Source organism: Mobula birostris, chromosome 11, assembly GCF_030028105.1.
Source record: "Mobula birostris isolate sMobBir1 chromosome 11, sMobBir1.hap1, whole genome shotgun sequence".
Taxonomy (NCBI): Eukaryota; Metazoa; Chordata; class Chondrichthyes; order Myliobatiformes; family Myliobatidae; genus Mobula; species Mobula birostris.
Window position 1 is genome coordinate 16,447,179 of NC_092380.1, and position 17,226 is coordinate 16,464,404.

Here is a 17,226-nt window from a genome sequence, read left to right on the forward strand (position 1 = left end):
CTCTAACTATGCAGACAAGGCCCGCCCCCCTGGTCAAGTCCACCACATTCCCCCTCTCTGCCAAGGCCCACGCGGCCTTCAGCCGCATAAAAGGGGACATTGCCAAAGCAGCAATGCATGCGGTGGATGAGGCCATTCCCTTCCAAGTAGAGAGTGACGCCTCCGACTTTGTGCTGGCTGCTACCCTCAACCAGGCAGGAAGACCAGTGGCGTTCTTCTCCCGTACCCTTCAAGGCCCTGAAATTCGGCACTCTGCGGTAGAGAAAGAGGCCCAGGCCATAGTGGAAGCTATAAGGCACTGGAGGCACTATCTTGCCGGCAAAAGGTTCACCCTGCTAACTGACCAGCACTCAGTCGCATTCATGTTTAATAATCAGCAGCGGAGCAAAATCAAAAATGATAAAATTCTGAGGTGGAGAATCGAACTCTCCACCTACAACTATGACATCATGTACAGGCCTGGGAAGCTCAACAAGCCCTCTGATGCCCTATCCCGGGGAACATGCGCCAGCGCGCAGATCGACCAGCTATACGCCCTACATGTAGACCTTTGCCACCCGGGAGTCACCCGGCTTTTCCACTTCGTGAAAGCCTGGAACCTGCCTTACTCCCTTGAGGAGATCAGGATGATGACCAGGGACTGCGAAGTCTGCGCAGAGTGCAAACCGCACTTCTATCGGCCCGAAAAGGCACCACTCATCAAGGCCACCCGCCCCTTTGAGCGACTGAGTGTTGACTTTAAGGGCCCCCTTCCCTCCACCGACCGCAATGTGTACTTTCTTAACGTAATTGACGAGTACTCGCGGTTCCCCTTTGCCATCCCCTGCCCCGACACCACTACCACGTCAGTTATAAAAGCCCTGCGCAAGCTCTTCACTCTGTTCGGATACCCATGCTATATCCACAGTGACAAAGGGTCCTCGTTTATGAGTGACGAGCTGCGCCAATATCTACTGGCTGGGGGAATTGCAACCAGTAGGACCATGAGCTATAATCCCCGGGGGAATGGACAGGTAGAGAAGGAGAATGGCACAGTGTGGAAAGCCACACTCTTAGCCCTCAGGTCAATGGGACTGCCGGTCTCCCGCTGGCAGGAGGTCCTTCCCGAGGCATTCCACTCCATCCGCTCCCTGTTATGCACGGCCACCAATGCCACCCCTCATGAGCGGCTCTTTTCTTTTCCCAGAAAATCGACCACTGGAACCAGCCTACCATCTTGGCTGACGTCCCCGGGGCCAGTGCTGCTCCGGAAATATGCGAGGAGCAATAAATACTCCCCGATAGTCGAGAGGGTTCACTTACTTCATGCGAACCCCCAGTATGCTTACGTGGTTTTACCTGATGGGTGGGAGGACACGGTCTCCATCCGCGACCTGGCGCCCGCAGGAGCTCCGGGCCCCTACCCTGAACACTCCGTGGTGACTATTGACCCCATACCCACCAATGTATGTACCTATGAGACACCGTGCACCCCAAACCCTATACAGACACCACACGACACTCCCATACTGGGCGCGACGCACACGCACGAGGGATTACCGACACCTAACGTGCTGGCACCTGAAGTCAGGCCAGATCCAGCACAACCACCATCACTGGTGCTATGTAGGTCACAGCGGCGGACTCGACCGCCTGATAGACTTAACCTGTAAATATACTTCTTGTAAATATTGTCAGTCACTTCACCCCGCGGGACTCTTTTTTAAAAAAAGGAGGGGTGAATGTGGTAAATCATGTATATATGTTGTAACTCGGTTACCTGTCTGGACACACCCCTCTGCTGACTGCCCCTGTGGCTCCTCCCACAGAGTCCTGTATAAAGGTGTTCGTCTTGCCCCTCCCCCTCAGTCCGGGGGCAGACACTCACTGTGGAGGTCGTATTGTACAGCGAATAAAAGCCTTTCAGTATTTTTACCAAACCTCAGTCTTTTAGAGTAATTGAAGGGCTTCAGCAGCACCCTGGAAGCACCCGACCACAGCTGACTCTTGAGTCTGTCCGAAAACTTCGAGCCTCCGACCAGCCCTCCGACACCGAGCACTGAGCACCATCTCTGCCAAGGGCTTCAACCCCGGCCCCGGCAACAGGCAATAGGCAAAGCCAAGGATTTGAGGCCTTCCCCTCCGGAGATTTTTAATCGCACAGTAGCAGCGGCAGCGAAGCGGGCATTTCAGAAGTTTCTCCAGATGTTCCTCCGTGCTTCTCACGTCTGTCTCCATCAAATCAGGATTGTACACGGTACCTACATACAAATGCGATATCATTTCGGAGCAGCCGCACGTGCTGCATCCCGCCATCTTCTCCTCCTCTCTCCTTGCAGATATGAGCAAAGAAATGGCAGGTGGAATTTAACCCAGATAAATATGAGTTGGTGCACCTTGGTAAAGCAAACATAAGGAGACAGTACACTATTAAGGGCAAGATCCTTAACAGTGTTGCTGAGCAAAGAGATCTTGGGATCCAAGTTCACAGTTCCTTGAAAGTTGCTACACAGGTCTATAGGGTAGCTAAGAAGGCTTATGGAATGCTTGTTTTTATTAGTCAAGGCACTGAGTTCGAAAGTCAAGAGATTATGCTGCACTTTATAAAACTCTGGTGTGGCCACATCTGGAGTATTGTGTACAGTTCTGGTCGCCCCACTAAAGGAAGGATGTTGAGGCTCTGGAGAAGGTGCAGAAGAGGTTTGCCAGGATGCTGCCTGGTTTAGAGGGCAGGTGCAATCATGAGTGGCCGGACAAACTTGGGTTGTTTTCTCTAGAGCAGTGGGGCTGAGGGGAGATCTGAAAGAGCTTTATAAAATTATGAGAGGCATAGATAGAGTAGACAGGGATTATCCGTTTCCCTGGGTTGAAATGTCTGATACCTAGGGGATGCATTGAAGGTGAGAGGGGGTAGGTTCAAAGGGGATGTGAGGGGTAAGTTTTTAACTCAGAGGGTGGTGGATGCCTAGAATGTGCTGCCTGGTGTGGTGGTAGAGGCAAATACATTAGAGGCTTTAAAGAGACTTTTAGATAGGCACGTGAATGTGAGGAAGATGGAGGGATATGGGCAATGTATAGGTAGGTGGGATCAGTGTTTGGGTGTTTCAGATTTACATTTTTAGCTGGTTCAGCACAACATTGTGGGCTGAAGGGCCTGCTCCTGTACTGTATTGTTCTATGTTCTATGCATGGGTCATCATCATAATCTAGATCAGGGATTTCCAACCTGGGGTTCCACGAACCCCTCAGTTAATGGTAGGGGTCCATGGCATGAAAAAGTTTGGGAACCCCTGATCTAGAGATTCTGTCCAAGTCACATACCAGCCTCTCTTGAAAATACACTGAGCGCTTCAAAATCTCTAGGTTCAAATCCTGGAATACCATGGAATTCCTTTCACCAGACCGTGATAATTCCAAACTTCTTGAGATTGGTCATAAACAACGGCCTTGTTAGCAATAACCACATGTTGTAAATCATTTTTAGACTTTTAAGCTGCTCATACAAGAGAAATCTAGTAAAGATAACAACAATTTGAAAATGAAAGAAATTGAGAGTGAAAAGATTGGATGAAGGCAAGGAGCCAGCCACTTGCAATACTCCATAGAGCACAAGTGTAAAATGGCCACTAAAAGGTAAACGTGCACAAATTAACAAGTAACGTTAAAGTTCATGAAGCAGAACAAGGGAAATGAAGATAATAATTTACAGACAGGAAACAGATGTAGTATGAGAGGCAGTAATGTGATTGCAATACAGTAGATTTGGTTGCTCAACATTACAGGTTCTAGAATGGCATGGGAAGGAGGAGGGTTTGGGATGCTTTAATCAACGATATCAGAACTGCTGTTGGAAAAAAGTGTTGCAACTTTTTCATTCATTAAGCATGGGTATTGCAGGAAAGGCCAACATTTACTTTATATTCCTGATTACCCTTGAGAAGAGAGCAGTGAGTTACCATCTTCCATATGCTAACATGACTGAGTGGCTTGCCAGGCCATTTCAGAAGGTCAATTAGACCCAACCACGTTGATAATGGGTCTGCAGTCATGCATCAGTCAGATCTGGTACGGATGACTGATTTCCTTCCCTAAAGTGCATCAATTAAGTACATTTTTCATGACATTTATTAGTTTCATAGCTACCATTACAGATTAATTTCCAGAATGATTTTAATGTTATGAGAGTTAAATAGTTTTACAGGTACTATTACTGACTTACTCCATATTTATTTAATTTCAATTTGAACTCATTTATCTAGATCATTAGTTTAGGCTTACACATCCACTTTCATAGCAACCATGCTACTAAAACCCTAAAATTAAATTACGATTGAGAGAGAAACAGGATGCATTTGAAATGACAATAAAGGACAAAAGGGTTTAGACCATTAAATGGTGGAAGGTAAATGCAGAGTATAATCAGAATCAGGTTTATTATCACCGGCATGTGAGGTGAAATTTGTTAACTATGTAAGTAAATTGATTAACTGAATAATAAACAAAACACAGAATAAATCAGTTTCAAATTGAATCAGACAATCATTACTTTAGTGCTAATCTGGTCAAGCAATGATAATGGAGAGACAACTGAGTCAATACCATATGTCAAAGATTTCGGTATAAATATCTTGCTCTGATACACACAAAGGAAGGAACTGGAATTTGCAGAATTCAGTATTAAGTCCAAAAAACTGCAATGTGCTCAGACAAGGCACAGTTTCTGAAGCTCACTTTGGGCTTTGTTATAACAATCCACAAGGTGACAGATAGATGAGCTACTGTGGTAGTGGAATGGAGAATAAAATTGCTAAGGCCCTATTTCCCTGCATTTTTCATTTCACTGTCGCTCTTGAACTATCCTCATCTTGTGGCTTCAGTTTCATTTCTTCATAACTACCCTCAATAATCCATTGACCAGATGGCCTCTACAATTTATTCCCATGGCACTCCTGGTCTCACCCTATCAGAAATATTTCCTTTGCCCTCTCCATCCCTCCCAACATCCTTTGTATCTCTTTTTCGCAGCTCAGAAAAACAGTCTTCAAGCTGAATTAATAACCCTGTTTCTCTTTCCATAGATTTTTTTTGTTTGTATCATTTTCTGTTTTCATTTCAGGTTTTCAACATCTGCGGTGTTTTGATTTAGACCATAAGACATAGGAACTGAACTAGGCCATTTGGCCCATTGACTCTGCTCTGTCATTCAATCAGGGCAGATCCTTTTCTCCCCTCCTCAGCCCCACTCCTCGGCCTTCTCCCCATAACCTTTGATGCCGTGCCCAATCAAGAACCTATGAAGCTCTGCCTTATATACACCCAATGACCTGGCCCCGACAACTGCCTTTGGTAACAAATTCCACAAATTCATCACCCTCTGGCTAAAGAAATTTCGCCACAGCTCTGTTTTAAATAGACACCCCTCTATCCTGAGTTTGTGCCCTCTTGTCCGAAACTCCCCCACCATGGGAAACATCCTTTCCACATCTACCCTATCTAGGCCTTTCAACATTAGAAAGGTTTCAATGAGATCCTCCCCCCCAAATTCTTCTAAATTCCAGCAAGTACAGACCCAGAGCTATCAAACGTTCCTCCTGTGATAACCCTTTCATTCCCAGAATCATCCTTGTAAACTTCCTCTGAGCCCTCTACAATGCCAGCACATCTTTTCTTAGATGAGGAGCCCAAAACTGTTGGAGATGGTCATCATCTGACACTTACATGCGCATGGATGTTACCTGACACTTTCCAGGCCATGCATGGAATTGCTGCATTCAGGTAGGAGCTACTTCATTTTTAGATTATGAGAACACTCAGTCCTCCTTTATTGTCATTTAGAAATGCATACATGCATTAAGAAATGATACAATGTTTCTCTGGAGTGATATCACAGAAAACAGGACAAACCAAAGACTAACACTGACAGAACCACATAATTAAAACATATAGTTACAGCAGTGCAAAGCAATACCATAATTTGATGAAGAACAGACCATGGGCACAGTAAAAACAAAAGTCTCAAAGTCCCCGAGTCGATCGACTCCCGAGTCCCCGATAGCAGGCGGCAAAAGGGAGAAACTCCCTGCCATAAACCTCCAGGCACCGTCAACTTGCCGATACCTTGGAAGCAGCCGACCACAGCCGACACTGAATCCATCCATCCGAAAACTTAGAGCTTCTGACCAGCCTCCTCCAACACAGCCTCCTGAGCGCCATCCTCTAATGAGCGCCTTCAACCTCTCCCCGGCCGCTGAAACACGCAAAGCCGAGGATTTCGAGGCCTTCAGCTCCGGAGATTCCAATTACCACACAGTAGCAGCGGCAGCGAAGCGGGCATTTCAGAAGTTTTCCAGATGTTTCTCCATGCTCTCACGTCTGTCTCCATCAAATCAGAATTGTGCACGGCCCCCTACTTGACCAATAACAGACATCACCACTGAAGATATCTTCTCACTCCCTGTAGTGTAGGAATGGAATTGAACATTGCCCATCAGCGTTCTTGAAGTTATGCTGGATAATGGTTTGATCTACTTCATTCCCAAAGATTTCTGACTGTGATATCCTGAGAATAAGATGACTGATCTCCTACATCTGTAACCTTAGTGCTATGAATAACTCAGCCAAATCATTGATTCTCAACACCAATTTTACCAGGGAGTGCTAATCATTAGGCTCAGTCAAATGTTATCTTAATTTTAAATATGGTCAGTTAAATGTCACCTTTGGAGTCAGGGATATAATGAGATGTGGAGCCAAATAATCCTGCAGAACTCCAAATTAAGCACCAGTGAGTGTGAATAAGTGCAGTTTAAAAGCATTTTTATCATTTTGACAATTGAAAGTATAGCGATGGGGCAGTAATCACGGGATTGGATTGGTCCTGCGTTTTGTAAATATTGAATATCTGGGCAACTTACTACGATGTCAAATGGATGCAACTATACAGAAACAGGTTAGCTAGCTCCCTTTATCGACAATATTTTTTTGTTACTTAGAGGGACAGCATGGCAACAGGCCCTTTTGTCTTTGGAATGTGGTGGGAAGCGGAACCCCCGAGGAAATCTCTGCAGTCACAGGGGGAAAGTACAAGCTCCACAGAGACAGCAGCAGAACTGAATCTGGGTTGCTGGCACGGCAGTAGTGTTACACTACTCGCCACGGTACCATGTTCCCCCAAACATATCTTTTGAAAATCAGCTAACTCCTGTCTCACACTGTCAGAATTCGCCTTATAATCATATAACAATTACAGCACGGAAACAGGCCATCTCGGCCCTTCTAGTCCATGCCGAGTTCTTACTCTCACCTAGTCCCACCGACCTGCACTCAACCCATAACCCTCCATTCCTTTCCTGTCCATATATCTATCCAACTTAACTTTAAACGACAACATCGAACCTGCCTCAACCACTTCTGCTGGAAGCTCGTTCCACACAGCTACCACTCTCTGAGTAAAGAAGTTCCCCCTCGTGTTACCCCTAAACTTTTGCCCTTTAACTCTCAACTCATGTCCTCTTGTTTGAATTTCCCCCACTCTCAATGGAAAAAGCCTTTCCACGTCAACTCTATCAATCCCTCTCATAATTTTAAACATCTCTTCTTTCAAGTCCCTCCTCAACCTTCTACACTCCAAAGAATAAAGACCTAACTTGTTCAACCTTGTCTAATTTAGAACTTGAACCTGTGGACCAACTCTTCCTCTTTCCGTAACCAGTTTACAATTACTAGAACAATGGAAACTGGTCCTAACGTGCTCCCCCAATGCCCTATTACCCAAGACTAGGTTAGGCTTTGCCCTCTCACTAGTAGGGCCCTTTATATATTGTCCAAGGAAGTGCACTTAACAAATTTCACCCTATTTAAGTCCATAACAATATGGCAGGTTAGGCAAGTTAAAATCTCCTTCTATGACAACCGTATTATTGTCATGTCTCACCACAACCTGCTTCCATATTTGTCCTCTAGTTTGTATTTACTGTTTGGGACCCAATAGTAGAAAGCCAACAAAGTGATTATCTCCTTTTTATTTCCCAATTCCACCCATAAAGCCTCACTGTATCATCTTTCAGCAATTTCACCTCCAACTACTACCATGAAATTTCCCCTTAATCAGAAACGCAGCTCCCCGTCCTCTCTTTTCTGCACCCACCTAAAGCACCTGTGCCCCAGAACATTAAACTACGAGTCCTGTCCCTCCCTTAGTCATGTTCCTGCAGTGGCTATAATATCCCAAACACACACAGCTAGCTATCCAATGATGCACTGGCAAAAATTCATTGCTGAAATTAAATATCATTGAAGATAGTGGTCAAGTGACTTCTTGAATCACTGCGATATTTCTAGTGATGGTGCTCCTGTGATCTGTTGAATATGGTTCCGTGATTTCAATTCGGTGACAATGAAGGAGCAGCAAAATGTTCAGGATGGTGTGCGATTTACCTGCTCTTACTCTTGGTTGGTGAGGCTGCGGCTTGGGGAGCAGGATGAGTAGTTGGTGGTACTTGCAAGCCCATTTTCTAAGAAAGGATGTGTTGGCATTGTAGAGGGTCCAGAGGAGGTTCATGAGAATGATCCTAGGAATGAAATGAAAGGGTTAACAGAAGAGGAGCATTTGATGGCTCTTGGGCCCGTACTTGCCGGAGTATAAAGAATTGGGGGGGGGGGGTGGAATCTCATTGCAACATTCAGTTTACAGTATTGAATACTGAAAGGCCTAGATAGAGTGGACATAGTGAAAATGTTTCCTATTGTTGTGGAATATAGGACTGGAGGGCATAGCCTCAGAATAGAAGGAAGTCCTTTTAGAACAGAGATGAGGAGGAATTTCTTTAGCCAGAGGGAGGTGAATCTGTGGAATTCGTTGCCACAGACAGCTGTAGAGGCAAAGTCTTAAAGTGGAGATTACAGAATTTAAAGTGGAGATCGATATGTTCTTGATTAGTAAGGGTATCAAAGGTTAGAGAGAGAAGGCAGGAGAATAGGATTAAGAGAAATAATAAATCAGCTATGGTGGAATGGCAGAGCAGATTCGATGGTTCAAATGGCTGAATTCTGCTCCTATATCTTATAGTCTTAGAAACATAGAAAATAGGTGCAGGAGTAGGCCATTCGGCCCTTCGAGCCTGCACTGCCATTTATTATGATCATGGCTGATCATCCAATTCAGAACCCCGCCCCAGCCTTCCCTCCATACCCCCTGACCCCCGTAGCCACAAGGGCCATTTCTAACTCCCTCTTAAATATAGCCAATGAACTGGCCTCAACTGTTTCCTGTGGCAAAGAATTCCACAGATTCACCACTCTCTGTGTGAAGAAGTGTGAAGAAATCTCGGTCCTAAAAGGCTTCCCCTCTATCCTCAAACTGTGGCCTCTCGTTCTGGACTTCCCCAACATCGGGAACAATCTTCCTGCATCTAGCCTGTCCAATCCCTTTAGGATCTTATACGTTTCAATCAGATCCCCCCTCCATCTTCTAAATTCCAACGAGTGCAAGCCCAGTTCATCCAGTCTTTCTTCATATGAAAGTCCTGCCATCCCAGGAATCAATCTGGTGAACCTTCCTTGTACTCCCTCTATGGCAAGGATGTCTTTCCTCAGATTAGGGGACCAAAACCGCACACAATACTCCAGGTGTGGTCTCACCAAGGCCTTGTACAACTGCAGTAGTACCTCCCTGCTCCTGTACTCGAATCCTCTCGCTATAAATGCCAGCATACCATTCGCCTTTTTCACCGCCTGCTGTACCTGCATGCCCACTTTCAATGACTGGTGTATAATGACACCCAGGTCTCGTTGCACCTCCCTTTTTCCTAATCGGCCACCATTCAGATAATAATCTGTTTTCCTATTTTTGCCACCAAAGTGGATAACCTCACATTTATCCACATTAAATTGCATCTGCCATGAATTTGCCCACTCACCCAACCTATCCAAGTCACCCTGCATCCTCTTAGCATCCTCCTCACAGCTAACACTGCCACCCAGCTTCGTGTCATCCACAAACTTGGAGATGCTGCATTTAATTCCCTCATCCAAGTCATTAATATATATTGTAAACAACTGGGGTCCCAGCACTGAGCCTTGCGGTACCCCACTAGTCACTGCCTGCCATTCAGAAAAGGTCCCGTTTATAAATGATTACCAATTTCCATTTCTCCTTTCTCTTTATCTACCCTGATAGTCACTTAATTTATTTATTTATTGAGATACAGTGCGAAATATCCCCTTCCACCCTACAATCCCTCAATTTAACTCCAGCCTACTCACAAGATAATTTACAATGACCAATTAACCTATCAGCCAATGCATCTTTGGACTGTGGGAGGAAACTGGAGCACCCGGAGGAAACCCACATGATCACTGGGACAACATATAAACTCCTTACAGGTAGTGGGGAGAATTGAACTATTGAATTGTTCACTACAAAACACCATGAACTCTCAAATCAAACAATGCCTCCTCCCTCAGCTGATAAATCTTCCTCCTTTACACTGAACAACACTTGGAAAAAGCATTGAAAGTAGCAAGTATGGAGAAACTTCAATAAGAGTGGACTGGTGGCATCACTCACTCTCAGATATCCAGTTGTTGGAAGACACAGCTACCAAATTGCTAATGCATCTGTACAGGACATCACCGATAGAACTGACCATCTCATATCCTTGTAGAGACCAGCTTCATCTGGAGCAGGGGTTCCCAAATGGGGTCCACCGACTCCTTGGGTATGGTAAGGCTCCATGGCATAAAGAAAGGTTGGGAACCCCTGATCTACATCATGTTGGAAGGTGGATAGGTTAGAATCAGATCAAATATGGCAGCTCAAAGCTAAGTATCAATAAGTTGTGGTGGACCATCTGTAGTCGCAAAAAAGTGTACATCTCACCACAATTTGTAACTCATGATCTGGCATATCAGATCATAAAACCTCAGTCAGCCATTCAAACAAATTAGAGGATGAACCCTGGTTTAATGAAGAATGCAAATATGCATGCTGAGAGCAACATGTGTAACTTCTAAAACTGAGATGCTAACCTGGTAAAGCTGGACTACCTGCACACTGAAGAGCAAGAAGCATGTGATAGACAGCAGTAGGCAATCTCACAAACATCCTTGTAGAACAAGACTCACAACGCTGCTACAGCCGGTCCCGAACAATGGTACACCACCAACCAGCTAACAGGCATTGAACAACTCAAGGACATATCCCAGTGGTGGCAAGGCTCAGCATGTCAGGGCCATGGACAAGATGAAGTATTGGCAACCTTGTCCAGTCAGAACTGTTGAGAATATCATATACCTTGCCTTCCTCATAAGATATCTACAATCACAGTCTTTGGCCAGTATACATAAGCACACATAAATAAATATCTAATCCTGATCTGATGAGTGTCAGGTGCAGTTTGGGAGGACTAAAAGGGCAGATACTTACACTGAGAATGCTAGGACCTTAGAAAAACAGAGGAACCTTGATGTACAAATTCAAAGATCCCTGAAAGTGGTAGAACAGGTAGATAAACACACACAAAATGCTGGAGGAACTCAGCAGGCCAGGCAGCATCTATGGGAAAAAAAGTACAGTTGACGCTTTGGGCCGAAACGTTGACTGTACTTTTTTCCATGGATGCTGCCTGGCCTGCTGTGTTCCTCCAGCATTTTGTGTGTGTTGCTCAGATTTCCAGCATCTGCAGACTTACTCTTGTTTGTGAACAGGTAGATAAGATGGTTTGAAGGCATACAGATTACAAAATAGCTAGGATGCAGAATATAAGAAAAGACAAGTTATGGTACAACTTTTAAAAATATTGGTTAAGCAACAGGTGGAATAGTACAGTCCTATAATGTGCTTGTCCTGGAAGCCATGCAGAGGTTATTCACCAGGGTGTTGCCTGGGGTGGAGTACTTCAGTTACAGTGGTACTAGGAAGTTTGTGGACTCTCTAGAATTTTCTCTATTTCTTCATAAATATGACCTAAAATGTGATCAGATCTTCACGTAAGATGTAAAACTAGATCGAGAGAACCCAATTAAACAAGTAACACAAAAACATTGTGCTTTTTCATTTACTTATTGAGAAAAATGATCTAATATTACATGTATTTGTTTGGAAGAAGTATGTGAACATCTGCAGTCAGGTGTTCCAATCAATATGATGAGATTGGAGGTGTGGGTTGTAGAGGTGCCCTGCCCTATAAAAAAAGGTACACTAAGTCAGGTTACTGACAAAGCCTGCTCTTCTCAAGAAAGATCTGTTTATGTGCACTACACCTCGATCAAAACAACTTTCAGAGGACCTTAGAAGAAGAATTGTAGAGATGCATGAAGATGGAAAAGGCTACAAAAGTATTTCTAAAGACCTGAGTGTTCATCAGTCCACAGTAAGAGAAATTGTCTACAAATGGACGAAATTCAGTACTGTTGCTACTCTCCCTAGGAGTAGGCAAAGGTCACACCAAGAGCACAGTGTGAAATAGTGAAGGAGGTGAAAAAGAACCCAAGGGCAATAGCAAAAGACTTGCAGAAATCTCTAGCACATTGGAACTTACTATAAGAAAAACACTGAACAAGAATGGTGTTTTTGGAATGACACCACAGAAGAAACCACTGCTCTCCAAAAATAAAAACATTGCTGCATGTCTCAAGTTTGCAAAATACCACCTGGATGTTCTACAACACTTCTGGGACAATGTTCTGTGGACAAATGAGACCAAAGTTGAAATTGTTGGCAGAAATGCACATTGCTATGTTTGGAGGAAAAAGGGCACTGCACACCAACACTGAAACCTCATCCCAACAGTGGAAGTTGGTGGAAGGAGTACAGTGGAACATGGTGGAAGGAGCATCATGGTTTGGGGTTGCTTTGCGGCCTCAGGGCCTGGACAGCCTGCAATCGTTGAAGGGACAATGAATTCAAAATTGTATCAAGACATTTTACAGGAGAATGTCAGGGTAGCAGTCCATCACCTGAAGCTGAAGAGAAGTTGGATAATGCATCAAGACAATGATCTGAAAGCCAAGAGTAAATCAATAACAGAATGGTTTAAAAAGAAGAAAATTTGTGTTTTGGAATGACCAAGTCAAAGTCCTGACCTTAATCCTATAGAAATGCTGTGGAAGGGACTTAAAGCAGGCAGTTCATGCAAGGAAGCTCACCAACATAGAACCATAGAACATTACAGCACAGAAACAGGCCTTTTGGCCCTTCTTGGCTGTGCCGAACCATTTTTCTGCCTAGTTCCACTGACATGTACCTGGACCATATCCCTCCATACACCTCTCATCCATGTACCTGTCCAAGTTTTTCTTAAATGTTAAAAGTGAGCCCGCATTTACCACTTCATCTGGCAGCTCATTCCACACTCCCACCACTCTCTGTGTGAAGAAGACCCCCAATGTCCCCTTTAAACTTTTCCCCCTTCACCCTTAACCCATGTCCTCTGGTTTTTTTCTCCCCTAGCCTCAGTGGAAAAAGCCTGCTTGCATTCACTCTATGGGTACCCATCATAATTTTATAAAACATCCATGAGTTGAAACAGTTTTGTAAGGAGGAATGGCCTAAAATTCCTCCAAGCTGATGTGCAGGACTGATCAACGGTTACTGGAAATGTTTGATTGAAGTTATTGCTGTACAAAGGGGTCATACCAGTGATTAAAAGCAGAGGTTCACATACTTTTTCCAACAAATACATGTAATATTAGATGATTTTCCTCAATAAATAAATTAACAAGTACAATGTTTCGTGTTATTTATTTAATTAGGTTCTCTTTATCTAGATTTAGGACTTGTGTGAAGATTTGATCATATTTTAGGCGGTATTTAGACAGAAAGAGACAGAATTCTGTCAGGTTCACAAACGTTCTAGCTCCACTGTATGATGAGAGAAAAGATGCTTTGTGGTCACATTTTCCTTGGAATAGAAGAGGCCTAGAGATGACGTGAAGGAGCTTTATAAAACAACGAGAGGTACTGATATGGTAGGTAGCAGGAAACTTTTCTCAAAGTTGAGAGGAGAAGTTTAGGGAAAGCAGAAGAGCTTCGGAGGGGATCTGAAGAAAAATTTTGCAGCCAGAATGTGGAATGCTCTGCCTTGAGTAAGTGGTGGAGGGAGATCAGTTTATTACTGCAAATTCTTCATGCTTTAGTTTCAACCTTATGTGTGGTGCCTTGCCTAAGGTTTTCTGAAAATCCAATACTTGCCCATACTTATTCTTTTGGTCTTACCCTCAAGAAAGTTGTGGGGGAGCTGGCATTACCTATTTTCAATAAATATATATTATAACTACTGTACATTGTGTAAGCAGACATTCTTATGACAAAGGTTTTCAATCTGGAACATTAACTTTGTTTCTCTTTCCTGTAACTAACCTGCCGAGTCTTTTCCTATCATATTTCCAACATCTGCAGTTCTTTGATTATGCGCTGCTTTGTTACGGGTGAAGGCCCCTCTCCTCAGGCTTCAGCACATACTAGGCAGACGCATCAACACAGAATATATATTAAGTACTGTAGCTTTTTTGGTTAAGATTTTAAAACTGCACTATCGAAAAGCAAAAAAAAACAATGTTTACAAAAGAAAGGAAAATTATGTAAATACTGTTGTGCGTCTGTGGAGAAAAATAAGTTAAGATGTTAAGTGGAACTGGTGGAACTTTCTCGCAATAGCTGATGTGGAATTAGGGATTTCCTTAACGCAAAGGCTGGAGAAGCGATGCTTCCTTGCTAGAAGGGTGAACGGGGAGGCGGGGTTTCGTTGCCAGACGGAGGTCGGAGGTCGGAGGTCGGAGGTCGGAGTCGGAGGAAAGGGAGGCGGGGTTTCGTTGCTAGCAAGGAATGAAGGGGCGGGGTTTCGTTGCTAGCGCAGCGAATGAAGGGCGGGGTTTCGTTGCTAGAGCAGAGAAAGAAGGGGCGGGGTTTCGTTTCCAGGGCGGCTGGTTGAGTGGCAGGGTTTCGTTGCTAGCGCAGGGATTGAAGGGGCGGGGTTTCGTTGCTAGCGCAGAGAAAGAAGGGGCGGGGTTTCGTTGCTAGCGCAGAGAATGAAGGGGCGGGGTTTCGTTTCCAGGGCGGCTGGTTGAGTGGCAGGGTTTCGTTGCTAGCGCAGGGATTGAAGGGGCGGGGTTTCGTTGCTAGCGCAGCGAATGAAGGGCGGGGTTTCGTTGCTAGCGCTGGGGATGAGGGACAGGGTTTCGTTGCTAACGCAGAGAATGAAGGGCGGGGTTTCGTTGCCAGCGCAGAGAATAAAGGGGCGGGGTTTCGTTTCCAGGACGGCTGGTTGAGTGGCGGGGTTTCGTTGCTAGCGCGGGGATTGAAGGGGCGGGGTTTCGTTGCTAGCGCAGAGAAAGAAGGGGCGGGGTTTCGTTGCTAGTTCAGGGGATGAAGGGGCGGGGTTTCGTTGCTAGCGCGGGGATTGAAGGGGCGGGGTTTCGTTGCTAGCGCAGAGAAAGAAGGGGCGGGGTTTCGTTGCTAGTTCAGGGGATGAAGGGGCGGGGTTTCGTTGCTAGCGCAGAGAATGAAGGGGCGGGGTTTCGTTCCTAGTTCAGGGGATGAAGGGGCGGGGTTTCGTTGCCAGGACGGCTGGTTGAGGGGCGGGGTTTCGTTGCTATGACGGTGTGACCAGGCCGTTGAGCTTCTCTTTGCTGGGATCCCAGGCGATAGCTCCGAGAAAATGGTGAGTTGGGCCTACCCGAACGCAGGGAACCTCGCAGAGCTGCCGGTTAGTCCCATTGCGGGAGAAGGACCGCCAGCAGCCGAATTCCATTCATTTTTTCGCAAAGACATCGTGCCAAAGCGGCAACTGAGCATGGTGTGCTGAGAACATAGAGTGAGGGGTTTCCCTGGAGTCCTGGTGGGATCGGGGTGACAGAGAGTAGGATCTGAGGGAGGAAAACTGAGGGATTTAATGAAGTGAAAGTGTAGGTGTGTCTGGTCGTCAGAGAGTCAAGGAAGGGGACCAAGATGGATAAAAAGGAGTGTGGGATATCCAAGGAACTTGAAAATCGATTTTAAAGTTATGGATCTAGATGGTTATCTCTGAAAAGCCCAGGCAGGTAAGATTGACAATCCTTTTGCTATCAAAAGGCTACCAAATTAAGATTTATTTCAATTTTAAACTACCATTGGGATAGCAACTGTTAGTAGCTCAGGTGGGTCTTTGACCTTTTATTTTTGACGTAATAGGGGAAGTGTTACTCTCTCGACAGATACTGCCCAACTTGCTGTGTTTTTCCAGAATTTCCTGTTTTTAATTCAGATTTTCAGTGTCTGCAATTTAAAAAAATTCATGTGCAATATTATCCTTGCATTCTGACTATGGGTCCTATAAAATTATAGCAGTTTCAATGAAATCTTTAATAAACTAGGAAAATACAGATCTAATCTGTCAATATATCCTCGAAAGGCACCACTTTTGGAGCAGTTTTTGTTTGGAAAAGCATGTATTTCTATGGAAGGACACCAAAAGTGTGCATAAAATGTGTGAGGTTTCACCAGTACCCAATATGGTTAGGATGTCAGGTTCACTTTGTATTTATCACTGCTGATCAATTCAGAGGGGAGAAGAGAGAATGTCTAGGGTGGGTGGGGTCTTTGATTATGCTGGTTTCAAGCTCCTGGGTGTCAAGATCTCTGAGGATCTAACCTGGTCCCAACATAAAGAAAGCAAGACAGCTGCTATACTTCATTAGGAGTTTGAAGAGATTTGGCATGTCAATAAATACACTCAAAAACTTCTATAGATGGACCGTGGAGAGCATTCTGACAGGCTGCATCACTGTCTGGTATGGAGGGGCTACTGCACAGGACTGAAAGAAGCTGCAGAAGGTTGTACATCTAGTCAGCTCCATCTTGAGTACTACAAAGTAACCAGGACATCTTCAGGGAGTGGTGTCTCAGAAAGGCAGCATCCATTATTAAGGACCTCCAGCACCCAGGGCATGCCCTTTTCTCACTGTTACCATCAGGAAGGAGGTACAGAAGCCTGAAGGCACACACTCAGCGATTCAGAAACAGCTTCTGCCCCTCTGCTATCAGATTCCTAAATGGACTTTGAACCCTTGGACACTACCTCACTTTTTTTATATTCATTATTTCTGATTTTTGCATGTTTTTTAATTTATTCAATATATGTACACTGTAATTGACTTATCTATTATTTCTATATTTTTCCTCTTCTATATTACGTATTGCAATGAACTGCTGCTGCGAAGTTAACAAATTTCACATCTAATGCCGGTGATAATAAACCTGATTCTGATTCT

The 17,226-nt window shown here is 44.7% G+C and overlaps 1 protein-coding gene and 1 long non-coding RNA gene across 2 annotated transcripts in view; one reads left to right on the forward strand and one right to left on the reverse strand.

Annotated features, from left to right (window-relative positions):
• Positions 1 to 4,704: 4,704 nt before the first annotated feature.
• On the reverse strand, positions 4,705 to 14,673 carry LOC140205417 (uncharacterized). The gene is made up of 3 exons (XR_011887835.1): positions 14,339 to 14,673; positions 8,416 to 8,549; positions 4,705 to 6,433 (listed from the first exon to the last, which is right to left on the reverse strand). It is a non-coding gene; the product is annotated as an uncharacterized lncRNA (long non-coding RNA).
• Positions 14,674 to 15,555: 882 nt separating this feature from the next.
• Positions 15,556 to 17,226, forward strand: part of ift56 (intraflagellar transport 56) — an 85,361-nt gene continuing 83,690 nt past the window's right edge. The window contains exon 1 of the mRNA XM_072273017.1: positions 15,556 to 15,638. Coding sequence (XP_072129118.1) covers positions 15,636 to 15,638 — 3 coding nt within the window. The 5' untranslated portion in view covers positions 15,556 to 15,635. The remainder of the gene's footprint in view (positions 15,639 to 17,226) is intronic.